General features: G+C 47.1%; 1 protein-coding gene across 1 annotated transcript in view; it reads left to right on the top strand.

Annotated features, from left to right (window-relative positions):
* Tbcd (tubulin folding cofactor D) overlaps window positions 1-17,428 on the top strand; it is a 168,648-nt gene that overhangs the window by 142,056 nt on the left and 9,164 nt on the right. The window contains exons 24-34 of the mRNA XM_034508080.2: window positions 1,594-1,656; window positions 2,435-2,511; window positions 3,811-3,892; window positions 5,900-6,018; window positions 8,171-8,262; window positions 8,949-9,089; window positions 13,594-13,677; window positions 14,605-14,763; window positions 14,837-14,975; window positions 15,204-15,325; window positions 16,811-16,888. Coding sequence (XP_034363971.1) covers window positions 1,594-1,656; window positions 2,435-2,511; window positions 3,811-3,892; window positions 5,900-6,018; window positions 8,171-8,262; window positions 8,949-9,089; window positions 13,594-13,677; window positions 14,605-14,763; window positions 14,837-14,975; window positions 15,204-15,325; window positions 16,811-16,888 — 1,156 coding nt within the window. The remainder of the gene's footprint in view (window positions 1-1,593; window positions 1,657-2,434; window positions 2,512-3,810; window positions 3,893-5,899; window positions 6,019-8,170; window positions 8,263-8,948; window positions 9,090-13,593; window positions 13,678-14,604; window positions 14,764-14,836; window positions 14,976-15,203; window positions 15,326-16,810; window positions 16,889-17,428) is intronic.

The raw sequence follows: 17,428 nt of genomic DNA, 5'->3' as shown, positions 1-17,428 counted from the left end.
TCATAAATCAAAACAGCAGTACTAATAGATGACTCGCATTCACCAGAACTCCATCCAGACCTATCTTTGAGGGCAGTGGGCTTTGCCGATCTGGTTCTTAGGACTGCACTGCATTGTGCATCTATAATGCTGCTGTGCCTTATATTTGGTATATCCCCAGACGTCCTCCTGCCCTATGGATTCTGGGTGCTCGTCTGCCTTACACCTGTGGGTCTCTGCTGCTTCTCTGCTCACCTCCCTTATATCTGCGGTCTCAAGAGGCCCACCCTCTGTAACACTTATGGAATCTGCATACTTACCCTTTATCTATAAACCCCAAGTGCTCACCTGTCCTATGCCTGTGTGCCTCTAGGTGTTCATCCAAGCCCAATTCATCTGACTATGCAGCCATTTGAGATTTTGTTCCTTGGGGAATGTATATTTGGGTCCAGGACAGCCATTGCTTCCTAAGTGGTTAATTTTGTTTGTTTCGTTGTGGTTGCTGTTTTGTGAGACATGACTGACCTGGATCATTGAGCTGCTTTCACTGCTATTACAAAATGTTAGAAAAAGCAGAAAAGTGTCAGAAAGGCTTATTTTGGCTTGTGGTTTGATGGAACAGTCCTGTTGCATTTATTTTTAGAAACATGCTTTTTCCAGCACCATGGCTGCGCTACCAGCCCAGTCCTGACTCCCTTTTGTTCCACCTGGATTAGCTGGATCTGCACCACCAGCACTGACCCAGCTTCTCTTTCCTACGAGCCATATGCTCCAGGAGTCCAGCCCCTGCCAAAGACCTCTGGCAAGCTGCTCTCAACAGAGCTGCAGGCCCTGGCTGCCTGAGATCTTACATGATTGCAAGCATGACAGGGAAAAGCCCTATTCTCTTTTTCTGCATCTCTCTTTTCCTCCTGGGACCCGGAAGTCCCACCTTACCTTCTGCACAGCAATTGGCTCCTGGCCTTCCTTATTAACAAGTCAAGAACCAATTGGGGAATTAGACCTTAGTACCAGCACCTCCCCTTACACAGACTCATCATGGCAGGAAAACTGAGGCAGCGAGAACAACTGTATTTGTAACTGTAGGAGTGTAGAACTGTGAACAACTGTAGTGTAACTGTAGGAGCTGGTTACACAGCAGGTACGACTAGGAAGTATAGAGATGCGGTGATGTTAACTTTCCATTTTATTTGGTCATGGAGAGAAAACCATGCAGCGGTGCTGCCCACATTCAAAGGTGGGTCTTTTCCCCTCTGGGAAGCTTCTCTAGAAACTCTAACACACTAAATACAATCAAGTGGTGGTCTAGATTATCCCAGGGCCCAAGCGAGGCTAAGGTGCTCCTCCACTGAGCTGTACCTGACTTAAAGTGTTCTCTGAGTTCACACAGGTTCTTTAAGAAGGCTCCCCAAGCTTCTCTGTTCAAGAAAGGTCTGAAGTATCTGCTTCCCAGTATCCATCTGGGGAGATAACCTGGACTTGCTTATGACCTGGCCAGCATGCAAGGTGGGAGGGAAAGTTAGATACCGGTTATGCACTGTTGAGACGTAGTGAGGTCAGCTGTAAGAGTCGCTTTGGGAAAATAATGTGTTTCTTCTTTTTCTTTTTCCATAGTGTGCGTCTTAATAGAGAACTTGTCACTTTCCAGAATGCCCTTTAAAGGTGACACCGTTATTGGTAGGTGCTTTCCTCAAGAACATAGATAACATTTCCTAACACTGTTATTCAAGCTCAAAGTAAGAGATGAGCCTGCTGGGTGGGTGGATGATGGATTAATGTTTAAAGGATCACAGCATTGCTATTGTCTTGAAATTGCTGCCAACTCCTGTCATCCTCTTCCAGAAAGGGCAGGGAGTCCTTCTGGGCTCCATCATTGGCTGTGGCTCTGCCTGTCGCCTTTGTACCCAATCCTTGGCATTCCTCTCCCGGATAGATGAAAGTCTAGATGGCCAGGTACTTACTTATTACCTAAACAGTCCTACTGCTATACAGAGGGCAGTCCTCCCCAGGCCTACCCTACCCTAGTCTACAGTCACTAATTTTATTTAGCTGGAGAGAGTAAGTGTATCTCAACTCATTTAATGGATGTAGTTGAGCTGAAGTTGGGTTTAAATTGTCAGGGATCAGGAGAGATTGAGGGAGAGAGATAGGAAAAGATCACTTGAAGCTTGAAACTGTAAACAAAACAGAAAGTTCCCAAACATGATGTGCAGGTCTTTGGTTTACAGGGAATTGCCTTTTTTCCACAGTGGTGGTGGCAGCAGGGTGCTGGGAGTTGCCTTTGAGCAGCCTGAGGTGGGCTTCTTCCTAGAACTGGGGCCCTTGGGCTTTTGTGCAGTCAGAAGAATGTTCTCTGAGGAGAAGTCACCATCTGCTCTAAGAGTAAGCAGGGGATGTTTGTTCTCAGTGTCAGTGGAGTATTCTAAGGTGGGCTGTTTCTGTGCTCTTTTGGCAGATGGTTGGCAGTGGCTGATAAATGACACTCTGAGGAGTCTTCACCTTGTTTCAAGCCATTCCAGACAACAGATCAAGGTATGCTAAGCAAGATCTCTTTCCCCTGCACAGAGTGACACTAATGCTGTCCACAGTGCCTATCTCAGTGGCTTCTTCATGCACTAACCTGACAGCATGATTTGCACAGGTAAGCCGTGATGATCATCAGTAACCATTGGTAACCACAAACTTTACTCTTTCTTAGTACACTGTCTGTCTTTACAAAGTTGTTTTCCTCTCTTTGAGAGTAACAGTTTGCGTAGGTCATGCCTGAGTGCTGCTGAGCTGTGTGTGAGGTTTGGAAAGTATTCACATGAAGATGAAGAAACACAAGAGACTGTTCGTGAGCAACTAGACACTCGAGTTCATGTCCATGCCTGGGGTCAGGGGCCTCGCAGAAGCAGAGCTGTGACTCATTTGTTAGGCGCTGAGCTGTGGTTGCTGATGCTTTAGAAAGCAGTGATGTGTATGTGAGGAGGAGAAGCCCTGCCAACCTGTGTCCTTCTGCTTCGTTTCTTGAACAACGTTATCATTTCTGTGGAAATCTGGAATTGTGGTAGTTTTCCTTGTTAAATTTGTAGGCTTCATGGTTGATGTCTCAGAATTTTCTTTTAAAACACTATGCGTAATCAAGTCCCACCAGCCATGATTATGATACTCTTTGCTGCTCGATTAGTACATGTGGCACCTATGTGGTGTGCTGAGGGGTCTCCGCATGCTCATCTTCACCCTGTCCCTCCTCAGTTCCTTTCTCCTTAGTTTTGGGGAGAGGTTGAATGGAAGGCTTGAATTGAATCGGAGTCATCTATTGCAGACTGTGGAGGTCAGGATCCAAGGATATGCCATGCCACCCCCTAATCTGTGTGACACTGCATCATCTGGCTTCCATAAAAGTTACTGGGGCTGAGATTGGTTCCAAACACTCTCTGTTCTGCATACCCTTTTGTTTGAGAAGCGGATAAACCCTCCAATTCTGTGAACCAGGTTTCACCAGTACTATTTTGAGCCCTTGTCCACATAAAGAGCACACTCCATCCCCACATTCCTTCTGCTGGGAAGGGAAAAAATGTTTTATATTAACTCTGCCATTTGAGAACACATAGAAATTGTACTATATGGAAGAAGTAAAGAGTTCTCACTTTAGGTTTACTGGTGCATAAAATTTAAAGTGATCGATACGTCTGACAGGTGCTGATGAGATAAGCCAGAGTGTGACAGTGACATAGTTTGATTTTTTTTTTTAACATACTCATTGTGTCCTATTGCAGTTACCCAGTTATCTGTGGCTGAGGAATTTTCAGACAGACGCATTTTCACTTATATCTTCTTCTGTTGTAGGAGGTGGCTGTCTCTGCCCTGGCTGCCCTCTGCAATGAATACTACGTGAAGGAGCCTGGGGCGGCAGGCTCTACCATCGGAAGTGAGTGAGCTGTATGTTGGGCCTAAAATCTATGGTATTGACAGGAGCTGGGTGAAGCCCAGGAGGCTGGGCTGGGTTGGCCTGAGAAGCAACCCTCTCTGATCACCTTTCTGGAGTTAATCTCTTAGGACCCATCCAGCTCATGCCAGGCAACTGGGCTACAGGAAGGAGGAGGAGGTTTCAGGTACACAATTGCCTTCACATAGCTCCTTCTGAGCCACTCGGGTTCAGGACATGTCCTTAGATCTATCCAGACGTCATAGCCGCTAAGGAAGCATTTTAAACTCTGAATAGGGAGCCTCACTGGAGCATGACTTCCTAGAGACTCCGCATGAAAGTCTCATGTCTAGTCATTTACATTTACTTTTTGTGATTTTGCAAAAATATAAAAATATACTGGCATTATATCTTCTGGCAGATACTTTTTGTGTATGGTGTAGCTCTCTGTGTGTTCATGCTTGTGCACTGAGGGCAGAGGACATCTTCTTTTGTTTTGTTTGTTTGTTTGTTTGTTTGAGATAAGGTCTTTCACTGAACCTGGGGCTCACCAGTTACGCTGGCCAGTGAGACTCGGGAATCCTCTTGTCTGCCTTCCCAGTGCTGGGGTTCAGGCATAAGCCACCAGGCCTGGCTTTTTTTACATGTTGGGGATTTAAACTCAGGGCCTCATGCTTTAACAGTAAGCAGTTTACTGACTGAGCCATCTTCCCAGCTCCCCAGTAGACTTTTTTTCTCTTTTCCTTTTAAAAATCTTTCTTTTTTATTTTACATGTGTGTGTCCTTTGCCTGGGGATCACTTGTGTGACTGATACCTACAGAGGCCAGAAGAGGGTGTCAGCTTCCCTGGAAACTGAGTTAAAGACGGCTGTGAGCTGATGGCAGACTGAAATCTAGTCATTTTTACAGTATTTATTAACCTTGGCAACTTTATGCATTGATAGTAACATATTTGATTATACAGTCTGTATCTTAAAAGTAGAGCAATAATTCTCATTTTACTTTTCAAACAAAGTACCATGGCATATCTGTTGACGATAAACAGTGTCCCCAAATAACCACTGGTGCGTTGAAACATGAGTAGACTAAAAAGAGTCCTCCACCCACCCCCTTCCATGGCTACTGAAGTGACTTTACTCTGGTATGTGTGAACTGAGAGTGTTATACTTTTCTGCCCCCACATCTGAGGACGGATAAGAGTATATTTCTGGGGTTTCAGTGAATGGGTCCTAGCAGCCACCGATGGCCAAAGTCTGACTGACAGAACTCAGGGATGGTATCTGCCTCCTCCGCACCTTACTGGACTGGATTGTGAAAGAAAGAACTGGCTAGTCAGTTTTGAAGTTCTTCCCCTCGCCCTGCTCTCACTCCCTAGGCTCATCAGTTCCTATTCCTCCTCTGAGATCTTTGATCCCATCACTGGTGCATGAGTGGCACCATGTGCTTAATCACCATTGCCACTGTGCTCTGCTCTTCTTGCCCCAGAATTTGGGACACTCGATCACAGTGTCCCAAAACTTTACTGTCAGCGTGGAACTGAATTCACTCCTTTGTAAGTGGACTCTTGTTATTAGCGTGTTGTGTTTATCATAAACATTTATGTTCTTAATAAGTAAAGGTGAGAGTTCTGAATATGTCTTCTATTCTTATAACTGTCTCAAATTTATTTTCCTAATAATGAAGCCATGTAGTTAAAATTCCCCATGAAAGCCGGGTTTGGTAACGCATGTCTATAATCCCAGCTGTGCTATTTCAATCCATGGGCAGCTCAGAGCATTGGGAATTCAAGATCAGCTTGGCTTAAATAGAGACTTTGTCCCAAACAAACACAAAGGAAAAAACCTTAAGGAAACCTTAAAACCACCTTATGCAATTTTTCTTGTATCTTATGTATTACTTTGAAGGTATGTCTGCATCAGAGCATTGTCCCGGCTTACCTGGTACATCTAAATTGTATTTCTAAGGGGTCCACGAGGCAGCAGCCACTTGTGAACACTTCTTTCTTTTCAGAGGAGCTGATTCCACAGTACCTTGCTGAGCTCCAGAGCCCAGAGGAGATGACCCGCTGTGGCTTTTCCTCAGCCTTGGGTGCCCTCCCAGGTTTCCTTCTCAGGGGCCATCTGCAGCAGGTGAGGGTGCCAACAGCACCACAGGGCACAGATGTGAAGGGCTGGCAACTAATCTGCACACCTCTGGTTGGGAAGGAATTCCCAGAGGTATCAATGTGGCCATGCAAGGCAGTGGCTGTTGGACCTGGACTCCAGTATGTGGGCTAACCTGCTCTTGCAAGACACACTTACAGAGTTGTGCTCAAGTTTGTAGGGTGGGAAGGCACTGTCTGAAGAAACTGTGTCTACCTGGATGAAAAAACAGTAGCCTCTGTGCAGTAGCTAGTGCCCTGAATGTACCTTCTGTTCTTATAACCATCTCACCTTTTTCCCTAATAATGGATCCATGCACTTAACATTCCTTCTGAAGCTCCATGTACCTTGGGTAACATGTCTCACTGTGTTTGTTGTCATGGTGCGAAGTAGGCTGGGTATGGGTAAAGGCTGCCAGCCCCCTGTCTCAGCCTGGTGCCCTATGGGCCTCTGCCTGTGCCTCAGAATATATCATACATTATCGTTTTGCTACCTTTTGGGACACTATTACCATCATGGCAGTGGCAAGCTGGAAAGAGCAAGGTGACCCATGCTCTGCCCTGTTAGGCACCAAGTAGACCTCTCAGCCTTACCAGGCCCCTCATCCAGCCCTTTTGATCTAGAATGACCAAGACATATTTTGTCTGCTGGATCCACCATTGAACGCCTTGAGTTGAGAGGTTTGTTCATTTCTTACGTCTGGGTTGTCACCCCAGGTGGCACACGGGAGGCACCCTCTGCCTCCCTCAGTATCCTTTTCTCACACTGTCTCATCTGCTCTGGTGTGGCCTGTTCTCTCTCCGTTGTCGGACTCTCTCGGCATCCTGTATCACCTGCCCTGTATAAACTCTGCACATGCTTCCAGTCTGGCTCTGGAGATTTTCCTTTCCCACCTCACCTAGTCCACTAAGCTCATGCAGTTTTTCCCTCTGAGTTCAAACACCAGGCTTGGTCCTGCTGATTCACCCCAAGTTCCTCATGCTGTTTGTCCCCCTAGCCATACAAGCTGGAATGCACTAAGACAGACTCTCTACTTTGCTTCTATATAAATGGGTGTCCTTTCTTCCTGTGGGACCAGACAGCTTTTGATGGTGTGTCAGTAGGCCTCTTTACCCTTCCTTGTACAGAGCATAGTGTATCTGTCATAATAACTGCACTCACCCTGGGGTTTATCCACTTGAAATGTGGCTAAAAATGAAAGAGATTTTAGAATTGAGCTGTCAATATAAGATGTAATAGCAGGAGCTGGAGAGATGGCTCAGTGGTTAAGAACACTGGCTGTCCTACCAGAGGTCTGAGCTCAGTTCCCAGTAACCACATGGTGGTTCACAACCTTCTATAATGGGATCTGATGCCCTCTTCTCTCTGATGCCCTCTTCTGTCATGAAGTCATACATGCAAATAGAATATTTATGTGCATGCATGCATCCATACATGCGTAAATAGAAGTAGTAGCCCTGGGCCTACACAGTAGCTCAGTGAATAAATAAATCACTTGCTGGGCTAGCCTAGTGATCCAAGTTTGACTCCTGGAACTTATATAAAAGTAGAGAGTACCAATTGCACAAAATTGTCCTCTCACAACCTCCACATACAGGTTGTAGCATATTTGATTGCACACGTGTACACACACACACACACACACACACACACACACACACACACGCACGCACGCACGCACACGGAGGTGGGTGGGTATATATGCATTTTTGCTCATTTTTGTTGTTGTTGTTGTTGGGATCCAGAATATTAACCGTTCCCTCTACAAGATGGAAACAATTGACAGGATGACCTTGTAGGGATGGGGCCCAATCCATGGCAGTCACTGGGGTGTAGTGAAGCAGAGAGGAAACTGTGAGATGATCTCTTCTCATTACGTCCTTCCAGCAGCTGAATCAGGTCATGTTGCCTTGTGTGGGAAGTGGCTCCTGTGAGCTGCCGAGCAAGCTCCACCTATGGCTACCGTGTCCTGTGGCTTTCATCTCTGTTTGAAAAAGAAGTGTGTTGACAGCCACACTTGATGATACACATTCACAGCCCTGAGGATGGCGAGACAGGATTCTCAGGTTCAAGGCCAGACTGTCTAAAAAATGTGTTTACTTTGTAGTAATATTTCTTTTGGGGAACCTCTTGCCCTTAGGTTCTCTCAGGTCTGGGAACAGTCACCTGTACTTCTCCCAAGGATGTGAGCTTTGCTGAAGCCAGGAGAGACGGTTTGAAAGCAATTTCAAGGTGAGCCTCTGGCCTGCCAGGCGGTGTCAACGGACACCACAGGCTAGCACAGAGCACTGTCCGGGAACATCTAGCCTCTGGCCTGCCAGGCGGGCGTCAACAGGCACCACAGGGGCTATCCTTTCAGGCTAGCACAGAGCATTGTCCGGGAACATCTTTACTTGAAAACCACCTCAGAAACTGAGGAACCTGTGGTTTGAGGCTAGCCCTGGCAACATTGAGGCCTTATATGGAGTAAAACAGAAACAAACCAAGCCATCCTGTGGCTTCGGAGCAGCACAGTGGCAGGGGTCTTGTTCAGCTTATACAAGGCTGTGGGTTCTTTCACAGTACTGCTAAATAAATAAATAGTCTCAGTGACTTCTGTGTGTAGATGCAGTGTGCAGGGCCATGCTCCTCTTCTAGTCCCCCGTGGTCCTGTAAGCCCATTTACTCCTCTCACTTCACACAGCAGCAGTAACTGTTTGCATCGGGTGGAAGAGCGAGCCAGCTACTTTGCAGACTGTGGGGGGCGGTGAAGGTGACTTCACAGTGAGCACCACTCTGCACCTACAGTGGGACGGGTGCTCTACCCCCCAAGTCTGCCCCTGAGGCTCCTCCAATGTGCTGAATGTCCCCTCAGCAAGATACTTGAGGTCACTGTAACGTGAAGGATGAGCTCACAGACATGCATATTTTAATTTCAGAATCTGCCAGACAGTTGGTGTGAACACACAGGGACCTCCAGATGAAGTCATATGCAGAGAGAACATCTCTGAAGTTTATGCTGCATTGCTGGGCTGCATGAATGATTACACCACAGACAGCAGAGGGGATGTGGGAGCCTGGTAAGGGCAGTGTTTGTAGTATGACTCCTCTGCTGCCTCATAAATGCTGTTACCCAGGGGAGGGCATGGCATCTCATGGTACCCAGGACTTGAAACAATAGGCATTAAGTCATTGTAGAAACTCTCGTAGAGGCTGTCTGCACTGACGTCTCAAGTAAGCAGCCTTGAGCTTGTGCTTTCCTGTCCTGCTGCTCAGGTGTCCATCGTCCTTGGAGTGTGCCTGATTGTCTTCCTTCTCCTCCTGGAAGGCAAGGTTCTTGCCCAGGTTGCACTCACATTCCAGAAACTCAAACACTTGTCATGTGACACACAGGTCCTGAAGGTCTCTCCATTTTGTACACTTTTTTGTTATTGTTGCTCTTCTTTGGTTGTATAAATATTAATTAGTCTATGTTCTGATCTTTGACTCTTTTATTTTCTACTATGAAGCTCATTTTATAGTTTTAATTTCATGTAACATTGGGCATTAATTTACATTTGCACCCTTTTCGGTGTCTGTCTGCTGGCATTTCCTATATTCTCCTTCATTGTAAATATATTTTCCTCCACCCTAGGGCATCCCCCTTCAGGTCTGTCAGCTGTTATGGATTGAGTTGTCTGGATATATCTGTGTAGACACAGAAGGGTTTCCCTGTGGCTGACCTCGGGCTTATCAGAGCCTGGTAAATGGAGGCTTTCAGGGGTGCCATGGCCATTCCAGCCCTACCAAGATCTCCCCCAGCAGAGCTGAAGTGCTGCGCAGGCCCCAAAGCTGCAAGGGATCCTCACCTACCTGCTCTCCTGTAGCGTCCCTTTGCAGATCCTTCTAGAATGTGCCACCGGGTTAACAACAGGCAGTAGCCTAAGCTGGCATTGTGAAGCCAGCCCACATATGGCCAGTGACTTGGGTCTTTTCTAGATATTGGCAGGTCCTAGACTTCTTTTCTGAGGCCCCTGAATTCTCAAGAGATTGGCTGACCTAGATTCCTTCTTGTAGTTAAAGACTGAAAAATTGTGAATGTTGAGTGTTTTTTACATGGAAGATGTTAACAAACATCTATTTATCCAGTACAGGGCACTGAAGACAGACCAGAATAACAATTCCACCTAAGTCTAGCTTAGAGGGTCTTGAAGTTACTTACAGGAGCATAGGTAAGGGGTTACTTACATAGGTGACTTAAAGGCAGCTGCATCACTGAAAAGCACTCCCTAGCAGAGGTTATAGCTCATAAAAACTGCATCTCTGGAGACCTCTGCACTACTTGCAGGAGTGCCATCTCCCCAGCAAGTTTTACTGCTTTTGTACCTCACCTTGGGGAGGAAGCTCTGTGGCTCCTGAGACGGTCTGAGCTTTCATTAGCTTCCTGAGCCGTACACCTTTCAACAGCTTCCTTAAGGCCCCCTCCTCCCATCCAAAGCAGTTTCAGTTTGGAATAAATTGTTAGACAACAGTGTATTTCTTTGCAGTCTGCCTGGCACTAGGACACCCTTCGAACAAAGCAGAAAGGACCAGTGATGGGGTTCTTCCCCAGACCTGGTCCTTAGGACCTTACCCTCTGTGGTATTTCTTCTGTCTTAATTTCCTCTGCAGAGGGTTGACCTCCAGGATTCTGCTCCTGGGGGTCTAGGGCAGAATTACCAGTAGTGAATGGTGCAATTCCAGACACTTTTAAAAATATTTTTCTCTTATTTTTTGAGCTTATAATTACACCATTTCTGTTTCTTTCCTCTCCCCAAACTCCCATAGACCCCACTCCTTGTTCTTTCAAATTCATGGCCTCCTTTTCCATTAGTTGCTATGCACTCTGTGTGTGTTTCTCCTGCTCTCAGCATTCCCTAGTTGCCTGTAGTTCTTTGTGTAGGATTGAGGCCTCCTGGGCTTTGCCCACCCCAATCCACACAAGCATGTCCATTGTCCTTGCTCAGTTCAGCTTTTGTCAGTGATTTTGTTGGTGAGACTTTATAATCTCATAGCAAAGTCCCCGTTCCTCTGGTTCTCACAGTGTCTCTGCCTCCTCTTCCATAATGACCCCTGCAGCTTAGAGGCTCCACAACTACATTTTGAGAGCAGTTTCCTTGATGAGGGGTGAGGACCGCACTCAGCTGTGGGTTGAGGACCAGTGTTTAGAACGTCGGTAGCGAGTCTGCATATAGTGGCAGTTGTAGGTCCTCCAGGTCCCTGACCTCACAAGCCTTGGATGGTTGGCTGGGTTTCCAGTATAAGACTTGATTTCCCTTTGAGCAGGTGTTAAATCCAATTAGAGGGCTGTTAGTTACACACACAGAAGGAAGAGGGTAGAAAAACCAGTAAGGAGTCTGAAAAAGTTGTCTGGAATTATACAATGTTCCCTCCAAGAGTCAAAGACTATCTAATAAGAACCCTAACAAGCCACAAGAAGCCTCTTTTGAGTTGTTGGTCAGGGTTGTCTAAGAGAGTCCTAAAATATTATAGGCGCCTGCTATTGCCCTTGATTGGCCCCCAGAGGTGGAAGGTAAGTCCCTACTGCTAAAGGTAGTTTCAGACACCGAGCCCAGAGGCCTGTGGCTGGAGCTGACCTGCAAACCTCCTCCCTGAGGACTAATTTTCATGGTACCAGACGGCTCCACGAAAGCTTCCACAGGAGGGCAGTAACCAGCAGCTGCCCAGCCGTGGGCATACGTTATGAACCATAACAATCAGCATGACATGATGAACCCTGTGGTCACGTTAGTGGCACACATGCCTTGACACTCCTTTTTGTTGTGGTCGTCTTTAATTCAACCGTATCTAGACCTTTCTCAGAGATTCCAGTTGTTTTTGAAATTCTGGCCTCTTCATTGACTTTACTCTGTATTCTTTATATTTGTCAGATATAGTTATTGTAAAGACTGCACATTTGGTCAATCTATTTTTGTTGCTGCTCTTATTTGGGTATTTGTTATGTTTTATTTACTGTTTATTTAGTTCTTAACTGAATTTCCTAAGTTGTAGTTAAATTGCAGGGCTTCGTGTTACATAGCTTTCCTTTAGCCAGTGGTGATAACAGGCTGCCAGATACCACTGAGACCTACCGTTTTTACCTCCAGGTCACTGAGAGTGGAAAGGGCTTTACCAAGAGGGTGCCAGGTCTGTGCCGACCAGGTGGTATGCATTGGCCTCTGTGATAATGGCTTCATTAAATTGCCCTTGCTCCCGGGATTAAACAGCATTACTGAGCATATCTGTGGGAGTTTTTACCAAGAGGCCTTCTGAGGCTCAGGTCTCAGCTCTTTCTCCTATTCATGTGCTCAGCAAGTGCAGCTCCTCTTGTAGCTTGTTTCTGCTGTGGTATCTGGAGCCTCATGTTGTGTATCACGGCTTAAGAGGTGGCAGGCAGCATGAAGGAAATGCACAGGTTACCCCCACAGTGTGTCTGTGTGTGCTTTGTAGTTGTGCACCAGTAGATGCTGGCACTTTTCAGACCTACCTGTGTCCCTGGCACACTTTACAGGTATGTACCTGTGTCCCTGGCACACTTTGCAGGTATGCACCTGTGTCCCTGGCACACTTTGCCTGTATGCACCTGTGTCCCTGGCACACTTTGCAGGTATGCACCTGTGCCCGTCAGCACACTTCACAGTCTATCACCCCTTTGTCCCCTGGCACTTTTTGCAGATGTGATCCCATTTTCCCCAGCGTGCTTTGCAGACCTCCCTCCCCACATCCCCTGCATGCATTGTAGACATGCACCGGAGTGTGTCCCTACAGCACACCTTTCCCAGGCTTGCTTTGTGTCCAGTGCCCTCATCTGACTTTGGGGAGTCCCCTGGAACCCTGCTCTTGTCTTTGAGCTCCCCCCCACAGCAGGAACCTGGTACAGGCTCCATAGAGGTTTTGATTGAGTCAGGGATGACCCCAGGCCTGAGGGTTTGTATTTTCCTTTTCCTGACTCTGGCTGAAAGTACCTGAATCCCAGTGTAAATGGCTGCTTTTGTTCTGGAATTAGAGCAGTATTTTTTTTTTCTTTGATATGAATTAATGACAGACAGCTCTGTTTAGCAGGAAAGTATGTATAGGATGGATGTGAGTGTTAGTTTCTCTGTTTGGTGAGAACCAGAAGTGCCGGCCTTGTGCAGAGAGACACTACAGAAGGCCAGCTTCACACGGGAGGAGGCTGTGGGAAGTATCTGCTGTTACAGTGTGTGCACATGTCTTAGGCTTTGCTGAGACTTGTCCAGTCTGTCTTCAGGTATTAAGAATGAATCCTCTTGCTTGACAGTATGAGAGACAGCACGTCCCTCACTCCCCAGTCAAGGGACTTAAGTGCCAGCTGCTGGCATTGGGTTTCTCTGATGGTTTACACTGTGGGATTTCTGTGATCTCTCTGAAACTTTCCCTGTGTTTGGGCCTTTTGGAGCTAATCTTGTGTGTGGCCAGTGGGTGTTTCAAGACTTTTTTTCCCCTCATGAGATGCTTGTAGAGTCTGCTCATAGGCCCAATGGGCAGGCGGGACCAGGGCTTGGAATTCCTGTACTAGACTGATCTTCTCATGTCTCCTATCCACAGGGTTCGTGAGGCTGCCATGACCAGCCTCATGGACTTGATGCTTCTGCTGGCACAGACAGAGCCGGTGCTGATTCAGGCCCACATGTGAGTATCTGAAGCCATTTGGGGCTGTCCTGGGGCCTTAATGCCTTCTCAGACAAGCTTCTCTGACTGCTGTCACGGCCTTCCAGAGTCTGTGGATCATGGCCAGGGTCCTCCACCTGACCTGTGTCAGGATCCATAACATTCACATACTCCCTAACCCCATACCAGGCCCTCCTTTGATCTGGCCTGTTTGACAGTCAGCTTCAGAGGGTGAGGTTGTAGTGGCCTCTGAACTCAGGGGTCTATAGCTGAGGTTCATGCCAAGATGGACTACCATCATTTGATCCAGCCCGTGGTTTTCAACCGCCTCTGCCACACTGCTTGAGGCCTTAAGTTTGCTATCTTATGTGTACCATACTTTCTCAGCCTGTTCTCATACTCTTTCCACTGACATGCAATACTGGTGCTTCTCACTCTCGCCCCAACAGTACATTGACATTCTCATGAACCTGTCATGTGGCTCCTGAGATGTTAGAGCAGGCAGGTGCTGCCATACCCGTCTTGTGTTGGTTAGTTTTATGTCAACTTGGCACAAACTAGAATTACTTGGGAAGAGAGACTCAGTTGAGAAAATATGTCCATAAAATTGGCCTATAGACATTTTCTTGATTAATGATTTATGTGGGAGGTTCCATTCTTGGGAGAGTAGTCTTGAGTTCTGTAAGAAGGCCAGCTGAGCAAGCCATGGAGAGGGAGCTAGTAAGCAGCACTCCTCTATGGCCTCTGTTTGAGTTCTTGTCCTGACTTTTTAGTGCTAGAGTATGACCTAAGGCCCTTTCCTACCCAGGTTGCTTTTGGTCATGATGTTTTATCACAGCAATAAAAAACCCTAACTAAGACACAACCTGGTGTGGCTTCTGCAGCTGCTGACAATAAGGTGACCACATTTCCCCAGGCTGGCCTCATACATGTGCCCTCCGTTTGCAGCTGTGAGCGTGTCATGTGTTGCGTTGCCCAGCAGGCAAGTGAGAAGATTGATCGGTTCCGTGCTCATGCTGCCCGGGTGTTCCTGACTCTCTTGCACTTCGACAGCCCTCCCATTCCCCATGTTCCCCACCGGAAAGAACTGGAAAGCCTGTTTCCCAGGTACTGTCCGATCCAGATCCCCTCATAGCCCAGTCCCTCCAAGCATGGCCTTGAGGAAATCATTTTCTTTCAGGTCTGATGTGGCTACTGTGAACTGGAACGCGCCTTCCCAGGCCTTCCCTCTCATCACCCAGCTCTTGGGATTGCCTACCTATAGATACCATGTCCTGCTGGGGCTGGCCGTGTCTGTGGGTGGCTTGACAGAGTCTACGGTGAGGAGGCATCTGGCTGTGCAGAGCCAGGGACACGGGATTATTTCCAGAGGGTTCTGTCCCAGATGCATACACTTCCCATGTCCACTGTCTTACCAGCCCCGTACCTGTAGGATCCTCATGCCTCTGTAGTTTGCAGTTGTTTCTGTTTGGTCCCAGGCATTCACTGTAGTAGTCCAAGGGAGAAGCTAGCCGTACTGAGCCACAATTCTGCTTTTTGGGTTGCAGGTCAGGCATTCTACACAGAGCCTCTTTGAGTACATGAAGGGGATTCAGAAGGATGCTCAGGTCCTGGAGGGCTTCAGTGATACCCTCCTAAAGGTCTTTGAGGACAACCTCTTGAATGACAGGTGAGTGGTGTCTTCAAACAGGGTACTCGTACTCTGATCCTATTTCCACAGGGCCCAGGTTTCCCTGGGACACATATTATGACACATTTGTCATAATAGATGAGGAGCAGGCTGCCAGGCCCAGCCAACTCCCAAGTTCTAGCCCCAACACTCATCTTTTGTGAACTCCAGGAATCTATCTCCTCTGGGCCTTGCTGGTCCCTAGGCCTGACACTGATTGGCAATCCCTTTCCTTTGATGTACTCTTGGCAGGAAAATGACTTTCTCTGTGTATGTGTGGAGATGCAGAATACCTCTAGTCTGTAAGAATATTCTCCATCTTTTCTTGTCTATAATAGCCCCAATTGAGACATAAGAGACCTGAAAGACAACACATGAAGTATATGCAGTGGTTCCTTGGGATGTATATACCCGAATCCTTTCTTGTTCACCAAATTTTCCTCCTTCTCCTCCTCTTCTTCTTTCTCCTCCTCCTCAGAGCCCTCCCAGCTCTTCACTTTGGCAGACAGGCAGCATAGTCACTCCTGTCTGTCCTTTTTGTTGCCCAGCCAGGGCCTCATTTGGGCATTTCCTGTTCCCAGCCTTACAGATAGCTACAGTGGACATGCAGGGATGAATCTCTGTGGATGCACATTCCCTTTCCTCGGGTTCTCATTGAGTGATGGACAGCTGGAGCACATGGATTGCTTGTTAACTTCTGTTCTATGGCTCACCAACGTTAGTGCCCAGTCTCTCCGGTGGCTGCTCTGCTGGACACTAAGTTGCCCTCCCAGTGTCTGTGACTGCCATAGCTTGTTTAGGTGGGCTTTCCTTCTCACTGTTGTTTTAGCGTGCCTTCACTATACTGGGCAAATCTTTGTCGGATTTGTAGTTTGAAGGACCCAGCTACCACCTGTCCTGTGCTTCAGTGAGCAAATGCATTTGCTAAGGAATCTTTGCCTAATTTGGAGTTCCTAGAGAGCTCCTCTGGTACTCTCCCAGAAGTAAGTTTTAGCTTTAGATTCTATCGTCAGCCCTACAGTCCAAACACACACAAAACCAACTCAAAACAGTGTAATTTTGCAAATGGATGTCCAGGTGTTCTTACTGTCTGCTGGACTGTGCGCTGTGCTTGCTTTGCGCCTTGTCAAAACCATCAGGTGTACAGGTGAACGTTGGACTCAACCAGGCCGTCTGCACATGTTTGCATCAGGAGTCCTGTTCTTATCTCTGCTCTAGGTGATTCACGAGAGCTACATTGTCTCCAGCTACATTCTAACTTTCCACAGTCATTTGGCATTCTTGTAAGCACCATAATACTGGTGTGTCTGTTTCTAGGAGTTTGACAAGACTGTCTTGACTTCTTACCCCATCTAGGAAGAGCTAGCATGGTATTAATGTTTTACTGTTGTTCTTGTTTTAACTTGTCAAGGGCATGTCCCTGTTCTTCACATGGGTGGCTCTTGGGTGCTCGCATGGGTCTCATGTTTGCTTATCTTCTCTCAGGGTGTCTGTATCTCTGCTGAAAATGCTGGACCAGCTGTTGGCCAATGGGTGCTTTGACATCTTTACTGCCGAGGAGAAGTAAGTATCTGTTTGCTTAGTGCTCCCTGTCCAACAAAGCCTAGTTTTCCAAATTTCAAAAATTTTTATTTATTGATTGATTTGGCATCTCACTGTGTTGATCAGACTAGCTCCAAACTCATGATCCTGTCCCCTTAGCCTTTCAAGTGCCTACAAATCTATGACCACCAAATATGGCTATTATTTTAAAGACGGAACAACTTGGATCAGGATCTCAGAACCCAGCAGACAATGCAAACTTAGGCAGCAGACATCAGGATGGGGTGAAGTAGTGCCCCACTTTCCAGGTGGGGAAGTAGACTTGGACACCCCCTAGGGCTAGAACTAGCTAGGGTGCGTAGGCAGAGAGGTCTGGAAGTTGGAGCTTGAGTTATGATGCAGGCAGGATGGAAACAGGATAGTGTGTGGGCCGTGGTATGGAACCCAGGAGTGTGCCTGTGCCCAACACAGCTGGACAGAGGCTATGGGCCACAGGGCACAAAGCAGCTGCTCTCTACTTGTGTGGTTTGTGGTTCCTTAGCCTCCTATTCAGAGGAGTAG

This window comes from Arvicanthis niloticus, chromosome 6 (genome assembly GCF_011762505.2).
Source record: "Arvicanthis niloticus isolate mArvNil1 chromosome 6, mArvNil1.pat.X, whole genome shotgun sequence".
Taxonomy (NCBI): domain Eukaryota; kingdom Metazoa; phylum Chordata; class Mammalia; order Rodentia; family Muridae; genus Arvicanthis; species Arvicanthis niloticus.
Note: the sequence above shows the minus strand (reverse complement) of the source record. Positions and strands in the feature narration are given on the sequence as shown.